Genomic DNA, 17,145 nt, shown 5'->3' on the forward strand with positions numbered 1-17,145 from the left:
CTAGCCAGCATGTCCAATGGGGATGGGTGCTAAACCATCAATCTAAACGTAACGGGGACAATTCACAGACCAAATTCAAAAAGAAAGGGCAATACGCTCAATTGCTCAACCAGGATGCTGTAGGTGTATTATCATGTGGCTACTGAAAATCTACAAAACTGTGAAACCTCCAGTGTTCCCTTTCTGACCCCAGTTCCTGAGTTGCAAGCAGTAGATATTCCATCTGCTAATAGCTTTGCGGCCAGGCCAGTGTTGGAACGCCAGAGCATTTCGTTACTCAGTGGAAATGTCTACCATGGAAACGGCTGAAACTTCTGGTTCAAGGGAGTGCTAAAAATGGCACCACACCGACGCTGAAAGATTCAATAGGTGTAGCCTATTTTCAGTCTGTTATTTTAGTAAGCAAATCCATATACAGTATAGCTGAGCTATTTGGCTGACAGAGATAAGCTCCTTCTATCTCTCTCTTAGGGAAGGTATTTCATATTCTCCACCACTTTTTGTTTTTAAAGCTGCCCAGTACACAATTCCTTTACCTCCATTTCTTGCAGGAAATATTTCCTCAGTTTAAAATGTGGCTGGAGAGATCCTTTTTTGCTCCTGCCTGTCCCAGAAAGAATATTTTTGAGTGGTGCAATACCGTAAGAATTCTCTCAACTCAGAGCAACAGCTAGATTTATCACTTGGACTGGCTGTTCTCCATCTGGGATGTGACATCATTTAATTACCACTTGAACGTAAACAAAGCCAAAAATATAAGATGGAACACCCATCACACTGAAAATACACAGCAAGGTATCTGATCACAGTAGTTTAAATTTAAAACAAAAAACCCAGTTGTCAAAGAAATTAAACGTGGCAGACCCAGCGAGCCAGCTGCTTCATTCCAATTTCAGGAGGTTATATAAGAGAACAGTGATAGGAGGCAAATGTTCTTGAATGAAGACTGGTCTGGCATGGTGTCAGGTTATCAGCGCCGTTGTGAGCTAAAAACAATAAAATAAAAAAGATTGTGCCTTTAAAAAGGGAAAGTAGGCACCTCTGGAAATCGTTGGCAGTTTTGTTTTGTTTTTATTCCCCATGTTGTGAGTCAGTTCCCAGATGCTGAGACGATGTATTATTTTTCCTCCACCTCTACCATTCTTTTTTCTTCTCATCCATGGAGACACCACCGGGACCAAGGGCCACCACGAGGAGCAGGCCTCCGATGACGGACATGGTCTGGAAGAAGTCGTACTTGAGGAAGTCATGCATGGGCTTGTACACTGGGACAGTCCAGAAAGCGTTGAAATACAGGTTGATGGCAAAGAGCCAGATGACCAGTGTCAAGGCCGCCAACTTGGTTTTGAAGCCGATGGCCACTAAGATCATCAGGGCTGTACCCACAATGTTCTGGAGGATCTGCGACAACCGGGAAGAACAGAACATGAACAGGAGCTAGGCAGGAATGGAAACTGAGCTAACCCAAGAAGGCTTTTATGTCCATCAGGGTTTTTTCCAACTCTGCCAACTTCCAGGTGTGTGGGCTTCCGCTGCCACAATCCAGTAATGGCCACGCTTGCTGGGGAATTATGAGAGTTGAAGCCCCAGCACACCTGGACTTTGAGGGCTATGTTGACGGGGAATTCTAGGGCAAAGACGGCAGCAGTAGGGTCAGACAAGAGCATGCATTGGCACCACTCCGCCCAAATAAATCCTATAGACGAGGAACACAAGCAGCTCTGATTTAATAGTGTTTCCTCCCCTGACTTAGCTAAGACTTTTAATGGAGTTATTAGGAATATACCTCACAAGCTGAGGCCCTTGACTGGCAGTGGCCAATCATGCCTTTATCACTGCTTGGGAGGACTAATGCAAGGCACCCTACATGGGGCTGCCCTTGAAGGCCACCTGGAAACTGCAACCGGGGCACCATACAGCGCTCTGTGTATTAGCTGACACTTGTCACACCAGTGCTTATGGGCCCATGTTGGCTTCCAGGTACAATCCAGAGGGCTGGCTTTGACCTACAAACCCTACAGGGCTTGGCATCTAAGCCCCTCGCAGACCACCTACTCCAACCAGAATCAACCCCTGATTCCATCTGCCTGGAAGATGGGCTAGTTGTTCCCCACACCAGTGGACTGAGGGCAGCTGAGGCCCAGAGACACCACTTTGGATGGCAGCGCCAGTGCTCTGGAACAGCCTCTGATTTCAGGAGATGCTGAAAACAGCCCTTCCGGCGAGCATTTGTTGAACGGAGTTGCATCGTCTGGGGTTCCTCCTGGGTTATTTTATTGCTGTGATCTCTGTTCTTACTATTTTTGATATTCCTACTCTTATTGCGGATCAATTCGTTTATCTTGTGGAGGTTGCTAATTCTGGCCTGCCTGAACGGATGCAGCAGTACAGAAACCCAGGAAATAAATAAGTTCAGCATGCTGGGCACTTACCGAAAAGAAACTAACGTCAAAATGCAGCAAGGTCATAAACATGAGGACAAGCAGCACCCGTCCTCCCAGCTGCATGTATTGTTTCGGGGAACTTTCCCTCATGATGGGTATCCCAGCAAACATGCTTTTTCCTTCTGACCGAGATTCGGCCAACAGCAGCAACAAACCCCCTCCAAGGGCAAGATTCCTGCAGGAAGAGAGCGCAAGACACCAAAAAGACGTGTATCTGGCCAAACCGTAATGCTTTGCACCACCCAAGTTGCAAAATCTTTGCACCAACGTCAAGCGAGACAGAAAGACGAACATGTTCCAAGATTACATTCCATATCCTTCTGGATTTTCCGGGGTTCTTTTTTGGATCTCTTTGAAGTTATTCCGACAGGCAAGGCAGTTCAATTAAATATTGCTCCATGGTTGGGACCTGTGTTAAAATGTCAGCAGCGACCCTTTTCCCAATACACTGAACTAGGTCGATGGAGGCCGGTCTTGTATTGTGGAACCATCAGAAAAGAATCAGTTGACCAGCTGATCCCAAACAGGCCCATCCAGTTATGTTGTAGGATCATTTGAACTTAGTAAACTAACTAATTTTCCCCAAAAAGAAATTTCTGGGAAAAAAGTGCAGCTGGAAAAGAAAACCTTCCACTCTGGAAGCCATGCCTATGGCTGCCTGTCTGCATACTGAATACTTCTTGTTGAAAAGACTTCCAGGATACCTGGAAAAAGCTGGGGCAGACTCTGTGTTTGCTAAATTGTGATTTTTTTGACCCAGGTGCTGTAAGATCCCTTCACAAGGATTTCTAACTGGGTTAGCGGCAGGCTGAGATAAGTGCGTAAAGCAATGCAAAGTTCAACATACCTCATCAAAAACTTCAAATCCCATAAAATGCTGTATGCAATTGTCTAGAAGGAAAAACAAACATGATGAAACCCCAAAACATAGTTACCCATCTGCTCAGAGGCTGACTTGCAGAGCCCACTTCACTCAGTTACAGAATTCACTCATTTTTGTGCATTTGCACAATATATCCAGATATTAACTAACCACAAAGGGTTTGGCTCATACAACAGACTAAGCTAGAAAGTTAAAAACCAAACAAAAAAAGAAATGAACACAAGTTAAAATTAATCAAGCTTAACATCTGTGGATGCAACCGGTCAGTTTTTCACCGACCTAGTTATCCATGAACCTAGCGATGCAATTTTTTTTTAAATGTCTGAAAAAGGTTTTGGAATGGAGAAATTGACAAGATTTCTTACCTGTAATGCAATAATTCCAAATAAACCAAAGCAGGCATACTGGACAAAATTCCTACTCAGCACAAGAATGCAACCGCCTAAAAAAACAGGAAAATGTAAGAATAGCTCTAATGGATCAGGCCAAAATACATCATAATGCAACAGTGGTTTTCTCAGAGTAGTCAGCCAGATGTGTCCAGCTTACTCTCCTGCTGATGTTCCCCAACATCTGGGATTAAGGGTCATTAGCCTGTCCCCTGCTCAGAGGTAACATGGAATCTCCAGCAGGGATAGCCCTTGATGGACCTGTCCTCCAGAAATTGATCCATTCTTTTTCAAAACCATCCAAGCAACTCTCTTCTCCAAAACTCTTCTCTGAGGCCTTTCAACCAGAACCGGCAGCAGGTTTTTCCACCATTTTGAGGCAGGAAACTCAAAAACCAACTGTACGTTCAACGAATGCCAGAAGAACCTAAAATCCTTGTTCCACCTGTTGCAGGCCTTGTCCTCTGAAAAAATACCAGGGAACCCGACCATTCTCTTGAGCTAAACCCAACATAATCTCCTGAGCAGCCGGGCCGGGACTCCAATTTGGTACCCCTTGGTTCCAACCCCAATCCCTGATTTTGCGCCCCAAGAAATCCAGCTGCAGTCCAACCGGCGCCCCGCGTGCTACTTACTTAATTGCCCAAAGAGGTTAATGAACACAAAGATGGAAGCCAGGAGATAGCCACAGTTCCACGTGGTGTTGATGTAGTCTCTCTGTTCGCTCCACTGGAACCACATGCGGATGCCGTCTTCCAGGAACGTGCTGATCAGGCAGAGCCGAGCCACGTGAGGAAGGTACTGCTTAGTCACCCGCAGGAACTGTCACAAGAGGGAAAAAGACACATAAAGAAGGGGCAAGTGGCTGGACCCCATTTTGCTCCATTTCCTTCCAAGGGGGTTGTCTCTAGAGAACAGAAACAGCAAGGATTGAGCAGATCCGTCTTCCCCCATCCCCAATCAGGTGCTTGCTAAACACATCAGAAGGAAACTAGGATTGTCTGTAGCCACTGCAGTCCCTGGTACTGCTGGCTGGGGATCACGGGAGCTGTAATCCATTGCCTATAGGAAGCTGCCTGCTAAAAAAAGATAGTTCAACGGCAGGCCACAGTGAGCCTTCCAAGAATTCCCCTGCCAACCCACTTCGACGTGAAAAGGCTAGGACAGGTCCCCACAAGCAGGTTGGGATTCCTAATTGACCGTATGTATGAAGAATAGCATAGGGACGCGGTGGCGCTGCGGGTTAAACCGCTGAGCTGCCGATCGGAAGGTCGGCGGTTCGAAACCGCGCGGCGGGGTGAGCTCCCGTTGCTAGTCCCAGCTCCTGCACACCAAGCAGTTCGAAAACATGCAAATGTGAGTAGATTAATTGGTACCGCTTCGGCGGGAAGGTAACGGCGTTCCGTGTCGTCATGCTGGCCACATGACCACGGAGGAAGTGTCTTTGGACAAACGCCGGCTCTTCGGCTTTGAAACGGAGATGAGCACCGCCCCCTAGAGTCGGACACGGCTGGACTTTACGTCAAGGGAAACCTTTACCTTTACCTTTATGAAGAATAGCAATCTCTCTCTCCTCTTATTAAAAGTCAGTGGCTACTGCCTACATGCACCATAAGGATCATGTCACAACACAGGAATCAATCCAACTGTGAGAGACAGGTTGGAAAGCCCAGCTTTGATTAAAAAAAAAAACAACCACCCCAAAGAGTCAATGCTTCTCGAGATGAGTCTCTTTTATTTAAATAATAGGCCTACCATATTAATTGCAGGGATTTATAAAGAAATCAGTAAATATAACATTAATAACCCAGGAGGAAGAGCAAGCTTCCCCACGAATACACTGACCTATTCATCTACTTATTTGCAAGCTGAGCTACAAATTGGCCCCGTTAGTCCGTCCGGGCCATTTCTTGGCCTGTGCCCTTTTCCAGAGATGGCTGTTCAAATCCAAGGGATGCTGCAGAAAAAGTCAGGGGTGCGTCATGCTCAAAGGAACGGAGCAGTGTGGATCAAAATAGATTTGTCAGCTCATCAGCTAGGAAGATCAGAGGCAAAAACTGCCTATAATCACAAAGCACGCATCCTGTATAATGCTAGTTATTACAGGCATTTCAAAAACATGAGATTCACATTCCCCACCCTGTATGTTAAGTCTGTGCAAAGCCTTAAAGATTCTTCAGCAAGAGGTAAAGCAAGTCAAATTCAGATATGTATATATGTATATGCACACACACACATGGATATTCCTGACTATACATGGAATTGGACTGATGGAAAGAACTAAGGAAATGTAGGAGATGAGGGGGAAAGGCATGAATTTATTAAAGACTATTTTGCAGTTTCCCAGGCAAACTCACTGCAGGGAAAGAACTCATTTTTAGAACCATAAGACTCTAGCCCTTGCCAAGTGCAAATGTATTTGGAAACATGCAACAATTGATCCAGTTCTCATACATATGCACATCAGGACCAAAGTTAACCACTTAAATACCCTGTTTGCTTTTCTGGAGTTAAGCAGCTTACAACTTGGGGGACAACACGTTTCTTTTCCCCCCATATTGCAAGTAAAAACAGGCAAGCAACTTCAGGCATCGAGAAACAAATGTAAAAACTCAAGTCATTTTTACAAGAACATGAACGAACTTCTTGGAAAACTTCAATGCTGTAATAATCAGGTTTTTCACTGTATCACACCAGATTTTCTTTTTACTGGGCCAGCCCTCTACACTGGCATTTGTCAACAGAGCGAGGGCCTCGGACACAAAAGAAATAAAGGTTTCGGAAAGAGGGCGCAGCTTCCTTTTTCTTCAGCCAAGTTGTTAAGCCCTCCGGCAGAAGGACTGAACGTGGAACAGATGGCTGCTAATAAGATTATAAGAACGGCAAGGCAATGCCTTGAGTGGAAAAATTTGCAGGACCAAAAATTGCATCAAGGAAACGGAGCCACGTGGAGCCCCCACTGGTTTTCAGTTTACTTCTAATCCCATTCTGCAAGGAATCAGGGAAGTTTCCCAACTTCGAAGCATAAGTTGGTCGTGCAAGCTGCCTCCTGTGACATATCTTAATCCCTGCCCCCTTTCCTACTATTCAGCAGCATACAATGGATTTTCAAAGAAAACCTAATCTCATGGCATTGGTATTTTGGTAGCAATCATTTTGATTTTCTTCAGAGAGACTCAAGAGAAAACATGCCTTGCTCGCATCAATTCTGGAGTTTTTATTAAGGATTTATTTTTAAAGGAACAAGTTTCTAGCCCTTATGGTTACAATCTCCCCCCACCCCCCCAAAAAACCCCTCACACTGGACGATGCCTCCTGAAACCTCAGGCAGTAGCTGAAAATGATTCTTGGCAATGAGAAAACATCTTTATTATCTTGCCTCTCTCCATGGCTAGCAAAATCAGACTAATTATACAGTATAGTAATCACATAAGGAGAGAAAGAGAGGTAATGCATTTTTCTTTTTATTTCTATCATTTGCATCCCATTTTTCTTTTATTAAAATTAGCTTGGAAGCCGCAGTCACAACGGGAGTTCCAAGAACGTGGCCGTCTACAATAAAGAGAAATTTCACCATGTTGAAATTGGTCTCTCGTTCAAACCAATAAAAGGAAGACGAACTAAAGAGTTATGAATTCCTATATTTAAAAATCAAGCTAAGATCCATCCCAAATCATAAGCTACTCAGATACTGCCCATTTCGAGGCAAGCTGTAAGTGTCTCTAATCAAAATAATCCCCTTCACGGAAAGCACCGTAAGATGTGGGAACCCCCCATTGCAAAAACAGATAAGGACTTGGATGTCCAAACCCCACAATTAACTTTGGGCCTCCCCAAACTCTGTATGTTGAAAGACTGAGGAACATATTCCAACTGCAACAAGTCTGACGATTGTTTCCTATCAGCAGCACTGTCTATAAATTGCTGTCTAGCAACCAGCTGTCAGACACACTTAATACAAATGTGGAAACTAGGTCAAATCTTGGTCAAGACTTCTCTGCATATAGGAAGACCTGGAGAGAGGCATCTGAGATGCCACCACAAGCAAAGGTTATTTACTAAATCCAATTAAGATTAGGAAATCCCGATCAAAACACTTGTGTCCAGGTTTGACCACCTCGTTCCTTTTTATCACTGCCTGCAGTGGGCTCAAGTTCTGGGACAGCCCATAACGCTGGTTCTCCATCCATCTAAGCAAGTTTTAATGAAACCTTTCAGATTTCCCCCACCTCCCAGGATCCACTCTTTACGCGTGTGCCAATTTTGCAAGCATATATCAAACATGCATGCAACCCATTGTTAGTACATTTCAATAATCCCATAAAACTGTCTAGTTTTGCAGCAGAGCAGGAAGAAATGCACAGTAATTACCTGGAGGAGCTGGCAGAGAAATGAATTCATCTGCAAAACTTTATGAGCTGGTTTGCGAATGAACGCCAAGGCACCCAGAAAACTTGTGGGTCTGAACAGAAAAACTGCCTTTGCTACCATGGCAGGGTGTCTGTCAGTATGGCTTACATTCATGGCAGCAAGGTGGACGGGCTTAATACAGCGGGGATGGGTTGGAACATCTGAAGGACCAGGTTAGGGCCAGATCATCTTGAAGAAGGTCTATCTACGTAGTCGCTAAGAGATGACACGACTTGCTGGCGCGTAATCAATTTCTATCCATGCAAGCCATACAATCCCTAGAGAGCTCTATCATGCTAGGAAAGGTGGAGGACTGAGAAGATGACCAGCAGCAAGGTGGATGGACTCAGTTACAGTGGTGATGGGTAGACTGTTGGAAGACCTGGAAGACCAGGTTGGGGACAGATCCTCCTGGAGAAAATTGATCTATGTGGTCAGTAAGAGTCGATATTTAGTCAAGCACTCATAATATAGAAAGTTGCGGACAACCTAGTGGAATTTCTGGCCAATTCACAAAGGTGGACTAGATGCTATCTGGTGCCAGACTCCACATGCTATGACACAAACTTTGGCCACAGCATCCGTAACAAAATCATTTTCATCCGACAGCAGAAGGAAAACAGAAAATTACTCTGATGGGTCTGAAAATGCAACAAGGTACAATCTCTTTGCTACCCAGAGTGACCAGCACCTTCTATCGTTTCTATCCTCAGGAGCAAATTCATTCCTTACAGGGAAGTTTTGCAATCTGCCTGTTAGGACTGCCAATGGAAACACATCAAATCTTATTTTTGTAAATGTTCTCTGTGTTGGGGAAATAGAAGAAAGGAGAGTCTTCCTTGAAGACGACTTTCCTTGGAGGCATGTAAAACTGCTCTTCAGCTTCCTCCATTTACGAACCTAATTCTTGTGGATAAGCTGCATCCTCAGGTCATCACTTTACTTCCACTTTGGCTAGCTTGTAAGCCAAGAAGAAACCGAATGGCGCAAAGTTTAGAAGCGTGGCCTAATTCCGCCTAGATGGAAAGTTCTTGAGGAACACAAGTGATCCAGCCAAGCGTCCATCCAATGCGCTCTTCAGCCAATCGCTGGCCATCACTAACTTTCAGAATCACAGAATGGAAGCGTTCAAAGGGATCTTGGGGAGCATCTAGCCCAACCACTCGCCCAATGGAGGAATCTGTTGGCCATCTGTCTGCTGTGCCAGACCAACTGTTGGCCATTCTGTTTAACTACCACCTTCCATGTGTTTAAGAAGCTCCCTCATGTAAACACACCTCTCTTTCCTATTTTTATAAATACGTATGGGTATGTATGTGCATGTAAATATATGGCTACCTCATATGCTATTTTAAAAAGCAACTGGTTCTAGTTTTGCTGTCAATGAAATGGCTGCAGCATGCAAATCAATCAGTGATAAAACTATTTGTCCAATCTAAGGGCAAACATAACGTCAGGCAGCGCCAAGTGGGCTGGATGCTTGCTATTGTTTACGTAGTGCTTGCAATGTAAACAGGGCTTCAGTGAGGAACAGGCTGCAGAAAAGAACAAACAGCGACCATCTTGATGACAAACAACAGAGAAGAGCCAGGGCCAAGAGCCGGGATCATGGCTCATTTGGGTTGGGTGTTTTTGTGGCTTAACATGTTGGGCTTAGTGTATGCACCAACGAACTGGGCAAACCCAGAAAAGTGGCTAATTCCAGAATTAAGATCAATGTCTTCTTTGGTTTTTAGCTCAGTGTCTCATGCAAACATAGTCATTGCTCCACGTCAACTGCAGCGTGGGTTGTAAACTCAGCCAACTCCAGTTTATTCAGTAAACCATGGTTAAATAAGCCATGGTTAGACACGTTGAACCAGATGTTAGTAAGTAGGGGTGAACATTCACAGACACTAGCATCCAGATAATGATGCCAAGGCGGTGAACAAACTATGGTCTATTTACTGACCTTAGCAGAGGCCACAGCCCACTCTTTCAGCATGCTTAGCCAACCCCACAATGAAAATGAAAAGGGGTTGAGCCCAACTGACATGTGGAAGCATTCAAGGCACTAACTAGCATCAAAGACTATGATAGCAAGTCAGGATGTGCAGTACTTGCATTAGGAAGCTACCAACAGCCCACTGACTCCCAAGTTGTTTAACTTCCATACAAGCCAGGAAAAGGTGTAGCATCTTTGTTTTTTAAAGGGGGGGGGCTGAGAAGTGCAGGGGGTGCACCCACACCAGCTTTGAAGCACCTTTTTCGCATCAGATGCAAAGCTCTGCATGGCTCTGGTGACAAGGTTCACACCACACTAGGCTAGGCTAAAATGGGGGTGGTTGGATGGTAGTTTGTTGTGAGAAGAAAGCCAAGATCTCAGCATACATCTGTTGACATAAACCCTTTTCTGTGAACACAGGCACTGAGTTTCACTAACTGGAGTTTAGGGGTTCAGCATTTTGTGTGGATTAGTCACATTGGAGCAGAAATGTGAAGCGGGGCAAGGTGTTGCTAGCCACAAACATATGCTTTGCTGTGCCAGACCTACATGCTAGTTGAACAAACCCAGTTTATAGCAGATTCTAAGAATGCCAGATCGTAGTTTGCTTTGTTCGGGGCCTAGGAAAAAGACCAGAGAATTCACCTTCCGCATCATTTCCATGGCCAAAGATTATTGGCAAGGCTTTTTTGCCAGCTATCACCAGACTTCTATGTTTCTCAATGTTTGTGTTTACCTTCAACAACAGCTGAATGCTGGTTTTTTTTTAAAGGCAAGCCAAAGAGCAACCTGACCTAACCTTCTGCCCTGCTCGTAGGATGCTTGAAAAAAATAACATAGGGACAGGCAGAAGTTCAGAGGAGTGCTAACTCACAACCTGTTGAACTAGCCAGCATGCTGATTAGCCACACACATCCTAGGATGGTTGCACCAAATTGCACCAATGCAATCCATCTGAAGAAGTGAGGCAAGGCAACTGGCATTTTCATTCATTTATTCAGGGAGAAGAGGGACTAGGAAGATTTTTAAACACTTGCTTTGGATCCAGTCAGCTCATCTGCTCAGCACAGTCTGATAAATCATTTTTTTAAAAAAGAACTAAAATTAATCCTCACCCAGCATAGCATGTTCTACAGTTCCATCCACCTGCTAGGTCTTCACCTGACCCAGGGAAATGTGTTGTGTGAAAACAGACACATCATAGACAGGGTGACCAGATTTACCTGTGTTCTCCAAGGGGAAAAACTGAGGTAGTGGGGTAAAAAAAAATCATTCTTCCTCAATCAGGCATTTCCAGACATACCAAATTGCAGCACCCATCATCCTCATATCAACTAATTGAGAATAACGAGGGGTATAATCCAAGGCATCCAAAGTGCAGAAATTTAAAAAAAAACCTAGGCTCTACTCCAAACAAGGTTAGTTCTTCAAAGCTGATCTAATTCCTCAGTGCTACAAAGATTATGGAAGAAAGGAGTCCAACCTACACGGGGGCGGAGGAGGGGAGCTGTTAGGCTGGTCTACCATTTTGTAACTGAGTCCATCCATTGCAAGAAGCCAACATGGCCTGTTTTTTGTTGAAGTGAGATGTGAACCCTAACCCTTAAGCTGGGGTTCCTGGCTGAGGACATGTGCAGACAAACTGCAGCTTATTCAGCAAACATGGTTAACGCAAACCATGCCTTAGCACCCCGTGGGCCTTGCAGCTCTGATGGTAAAAAAGAAATCACACCCCTCTTAAAGAGGGCCTTTCATGAAGCCCCTCTCCCCAACTCTCTCGTCCAGATTCAACCGGAGAGCTGGACCAGCTGCACCCCTCCTTTTTTGTCTGGCAACACCCCCCCACCAGCAAAAGGGGGGTCAGCTTTGATGGGGGGGAGGCATTTGACCATCCTCACCACGCTCTGCCCCAAAAGAAGGAACCGAGAGATTTCTTCCTTCCGTTTTTTTGTCCACCCCTCCCCGCAAGGTTATTCAGAAGCCAGACGGGTCATTGAAGCCTCTCTTTCAATTTCCTACCTGGCGTTAAGAGGGTTACGATCGCGAAAGATGAGACGGAAGCGATACTGGATGGGAAGGGGGGACCCCCCAGTTATGACCGATCAGCCACGTTTCCTCCCCCCCGCTTTTCCCCCTCCTTCCCTCCCTCCCTCCCTCCTCGCAAACAAAAGGGAAAAGGGTCGCCCCCCCATGTGCGGGAGGCCCCCCGCCCACCTGGTCGGCAAAATCCTCGGCGCTGCTCATCAGGGCGTTGTGCCCCATGGCCGGCGCTGGCTGGACGCGGGAGCGGGCTGGGGGGAATCTGCTGGCCGCCTGGGAGACCGCACTCGCAGGCACCCGGCCCCCGGCTCCTGGAGCGCCGCCGCCGCCGCCGCGATTGCACAGGAAGTGGCGGAGCAGCGGCGACCGCCTTGCCTTGCCTTGCCTTGCCTTGCTTGTGCCACGTAGGCCGATTCTTAAAGGAACCGCGCGAGGCGAGAGCTGCCGGCAGGGCGGGCGGGCCAGCGAGCAGCCAGGCCAGCGGGAGGCGGGCGGGGCAGGGAAGCGAAGCCCGGCCCCGTCCGCTCCGCCCCGTCGGCATCCCCGCCTGCCGCGTCCGGGCGCGCCAGTCTGGCGCGGTGCGTAAAAACGCGCTCTCGTGCGCCACAACGCGAGTCTGCGGCCGGCGGGGAAAGGGTGGTTAGAAATCGGATCCTCAAGCCGGCTTGGAGGCATCAGGCCCCTGGGCCGCAGCTACCCCGTGGCTAGGTTCTAGTTTCGGGTCTGGGTCACCAGCTAAACCGCGTTGGTCAGGTTCACAAGTCATCCTAACGCGGGGAGCCTGGTTTGGCTTGGTGAGATGTGCAACCCTCAGATTGTGGCTAGCAGCCTCCAGTTTATGGCTGCGTGCAGCGTGTTTTGTGAACCTGGTCAACTGGGGGTTGTCTTGTCGGCATCCCAGGGTTTAAGTGGCCCTGCCGTTGCATCTTTAGACTGGGGGGTACAAATGGTTCCTAAGTGCACGGTGCTAATTCAGTAGGCACAGCCCCTAACGTTTTAGCTGGACAGCAGATTTTAATGCAGGATCATTAAACTTCTCCAAGTCTAATCAGATTCATTCTGGACAGAACATAGAGTTTCTTGATTAACATGTGGCCAGCTTGTAGGTTGCATAAGCTCTGGTTTTCTTAACTGTGGTTTAGTGAACATCACACGTGGCTGGTCTGCTATATTATGCTAAGCCACAAACTGGTTTACAAACCACTATTGTTGGCTTCATCTGGCCTGCCAAACCAAGCAAGACACATTATGGTTTAGTGCGGCAGGTGAATCCCCAATCTGAATTTCTCTGAAAGTCCACGTCCGCAGTTTCTACAGAATCAAATCTTATTTATATGCATATAAGCATACTAAAATGTGTGGGCAGTACAAGAAATACCTTGGCAGATGCCTCCTTGGTGCTCTTTCAACCAGATTTGTTCTCCTAGTAGCCCACTGAAGAAACTTGTCTTCCATCATGCGACCACCAGTTTATCTGGAACAGATGTTAGAGTAAACCAGTCTGTAATTTCCAGGATTTTCCCAAATTCTGTTGAAATATTGGTGCTATTTTGATACAGAGGCTAAGTGACATCTCTTTAAATCTGGGAGTTTCACATTTCAGGGGCAGTGGTATTTTCTCCTGTTTACTCTTCAAAGACTATCATCTGGACTTGGTATTTGGTTAATGTTTAATTGGTCAATAAAGCTCAGAATCATCTCTTGCCCTTCCTAAAAACGTTAAGTTAGACAGAAGTATTGTCCCTACATTTTTGTGTAATAAAGATGGGTGGAAAGAGCTAATTTAGCTGCTCTCTGTGTCTTTAAACACACTTTTAACTTCCCATCCCTAACTTTCAAGCTATCTCTTTAGCTGATATTCTGCTTCTGATGTATTAAAACCATTTAATTGTAGATCTTAATATTTCAAAATGGATTCAAGTTACTTGAGTTTATCTCAATCTTCCTTATGCATATGATTTCAAGATCTTTTTAGGGAAAAAGGTATTCTTGTGCTCACAGGCACTTTTTTGGCTAAATAAATAAATACATTCTCCTTCAGGTAGGCTGTTTACACACATAGCTGTACTCAATCTGCTACCAAGAAGTTTTTAAAATAAAAGCTGTTGTTCCTTCCTCCCTCCTCCTCCTCTTTATTATTATTACTGTTATTACCAGAGTTTGCAAAAATCTAAACCACTGTTACACTTAAAAAGAAAAAAGAAATGAGAAATGAGAAAAAAAACGAGTTAGCCACTGATCATAATTTTATTGTCCTTAAAATTTCATTGTCTGATCTGGTTGCCAGAAGGAGATGGTAAAATCATGAGAATTTGAACGGGGTGGGATGAATATAGTTTTTTCTCCTACTTTGGATGACAGATTTTTCCTTTAGACTCTGCTGAGATTCACAGAAGTAAATATTCTCTAAATGTATTCTGTACATGGCCAGACAAATTTCATTTGTACAGACAAACTGCCTCTCATTGGGAGAAGAGACTTCTTCACATTTTCGGACCAATTTGCTTTCCCTGTCAAACGATTCCTCCGAGGGATTCTGCACATGCTCAAGGACACCTTGACTTTCCCAAATGGAAAAGACCCCCCTTCTCGAAACAGTTTGCCTGTTTTGTGCCTCATTTCTCTTTTGGGGGGGAGGGTGGGGGCGCGAACAAAAGTATTTTGCAAATGCCTCGGGAGTGTTTGCCAAGCCCCGGAGCGAGCCACGCCGGTAGCTTAAACCCATTTTACTCGCGAACATCCTGATTTTTTGGGGGAATTGGGGCGGGGGCGGAAAGGGTGGAGGGCTAGAGAAAAAAGGTGGGGAGGGGCAGGAAAGAACTATCTCCGCGCGGGGGGGGCATCGAGCCGTTTACGCCTGACGCCCGCGCCCCCACCGTTGTTCGGCCATGGAGAAATATCAGGTGGGGGGGCGAAGCTCGCGGCGGGAGGGGGGACAAACATTTGAGCCCCCCCTTTTCAGGGAAAAGACTCGTTTCCGAAGGGGGGTGTCGTGCCCGGACAGGCACCCAACAGGATGCGGCGGGCGGGCTAGCATCCTCCGCCCAGGTTCCCACGACCAGCCCGGGTAGGCTAGACCGCAGTTGGGCGGTTGGTGGGTCAGCGCAGCCTGCTGTGCGAACCACCTCGTCGGAGGAAGCCAGGATATCGTTTGCTGATTTGTTTGGAAATCTCGTACTTTGGGGACATAGGGGTTAGCCTGGGTTTGGCAGGTTGTGCAAAACCATCAGTGCGATCACACACATTTATGAGCCTCTGGTGCCTGAATATAAAATAGTCCTGTCTGCCTTTATCGCTCTTCTTGCAAAATTTGTGAGGCTGAGTTTTAATGGTTACTTTTGGATGTTAGGGTACTGGGATGTTTGGCAGCTGCTTTGAGTCACACAATGCATATAAATAAAAAAACAACAACACGTACACACTTAAACCACACATAGTCACATACCCCACTATGCCATAATGTGGGGGTTTATTTTATTTTGTTTTGTCTTAGCATGTTGCATTCCTGCTTATCCAATAAACCATAGTTAAAGAAACCATAGTTTACTGTAATGCATGAATCCAATCATGACAATTGCCTCTGTACACATGTCTGTGGTGTGTGTGTGTCTGAGCTCTTGTGCTGCACTAAGTTAACCGTGGTTTGTTGTCAACTTAGCACGCTGCATTAACTCAGCCAATTCTGGTTTACTGAATAAACCTTGGTTAATTGAACTATGACTTAATGCCTTTTGGGAACCCAACCTTTGGATATGTATGAAGAGCCATAGGTCAGCTGAAAGCTAGATCAGAATAGACACATTAGTTTTATACTGATATATTTTCTCTTCTCTTCTCTTCTCTTCTTTCTTTTTCTTTTTCTCTTTCTTTCTTTTTCTCTTTCTTTCTTTCTCTTTCTTTCTTTCTTTCTTTCTTTCTTTCTTTCTTTCTTTCTTTCTTTCTTTCTTTCTTTCTTTCTTATTGTAGTTTACTATAGTAAATACAGCCCAACTGGCCTGTGGCAGGATATAAATTTCATAAATATCAATACTGTGGGATAGAAAAAGTGGGGAGACCTTTAACGCAGGGGAGAATTGTGTGAAGATACCTCAGAGGTATTGGGCTATTTTGGGAAGACAGAGTACTTTGCTCAAAAGAGAGACGGGGGTTAACTCTGAGGAACCACTGATGGGTCTTTTCAGTTGTACTTTTCCATCTAATATGTCGGCTGTTTTTCAAGCATGCCTGTGTTTGCTTTAAAATCCTTTGCATGGTATGTGACCCGGACGTGTTGGTTTTGCTGGCAATTCAGTTACAACCACCTTGATAGTTTCTTGTGTCTGTTGTCCATATTCTATAAAGGTAGGCTGGTCTGTAGCTGGAATACGGTACATGTACATGTTGTGTGTATATAGGCTTGCGCCCTAGAGTCCCTCCCACCAGCCTGGATTTTATGCTTTTCTTGGATTCTATTTATTTACTGTATTTTATTATAACTGTTTTATGAGATTTTAATGTTTATATTTTGCGCTGGATTTTACTGTAAACCACCCAGAGTCCCTCTTTTGGGGGAGATGGGCGGTGGCTAAGTTTGATCCATCAATAAATGTATATATATGTGTGTGTGTGTGTGTGTGTATACATACATACATACATATACATTACACACACACACACACAGACGCAGGGCCGGGCTTGGTCATTATACAGGACGGGTGTTATCGGTTTCCTTCTGATGCAGATCGTCAAAGAGCTGTCCCCGGGGGCTCTCGGAACAATGCTGCTGGTGGAATCCAAGGCAAAGAAGAAGTACGTGTTGAAAAAGGTGAGAGGGGAGGAAGGAAATGGCAGTCACCATGGCAACAAGATGTAGTTCCCAAATACTTCCCTGTGAATTATCTAAAAGGCCAACTGGCAGGTCGGAAAAAAAGTGCAGAATGCAGAATCGGAACCTTTTTAGAATAAAATAAGGTTTGTGGTTCTTTTAGCCCCGCAATAGCCAGGATCTGACTGAGG

General features: G+C 45.5%; 1 protein-coding gene across 1 annotated transcript; it reads right to left on the reverse strand.

The window, feature by feature from the left end:
* Positions 1–689: 689 nt before the first annotated feature.
* On the reverse strand, positions 690–12,550 carry SURF4 (surfeit 4). The gene is made up of 6 exons (XM_063316353.1): positions 12,325–12,550; positions 4,352–4,538; positions 3,693–3,769; positions 3,292–3,335; positions 2,433–2,619; positions 690–1,401 (listed from the first exon to the last, which is right to left on the reverse strand). Exons 1-6 carry the CDS (start codon positions 12,370–12,372, stop codon positions 1,135–1,137), a joined length of 810 nt encoding a protein of 269 aa, XP_063172423.1. The 5' UTR covers positions 12,373–12,550; the 3' UTR covers positions 690–1,134.
* Positions 12,551–17,145: the final 4,595 nt, after the last annotated feature.

Source organism: Candoia aspera, chromosome 16, assembly GCF_035149785.1.
Source record: "Candoia aspera isolate rCanAsp1 chromosome 16, rCanAsp1.hap2, whole genome shotgun sequence".
NCBI classification, from domain to species: Eukaryota; Metazoa; Chordata; class Lepidosauria; order Squamata; family Boidae; genus Candoia; species Candoia aspera.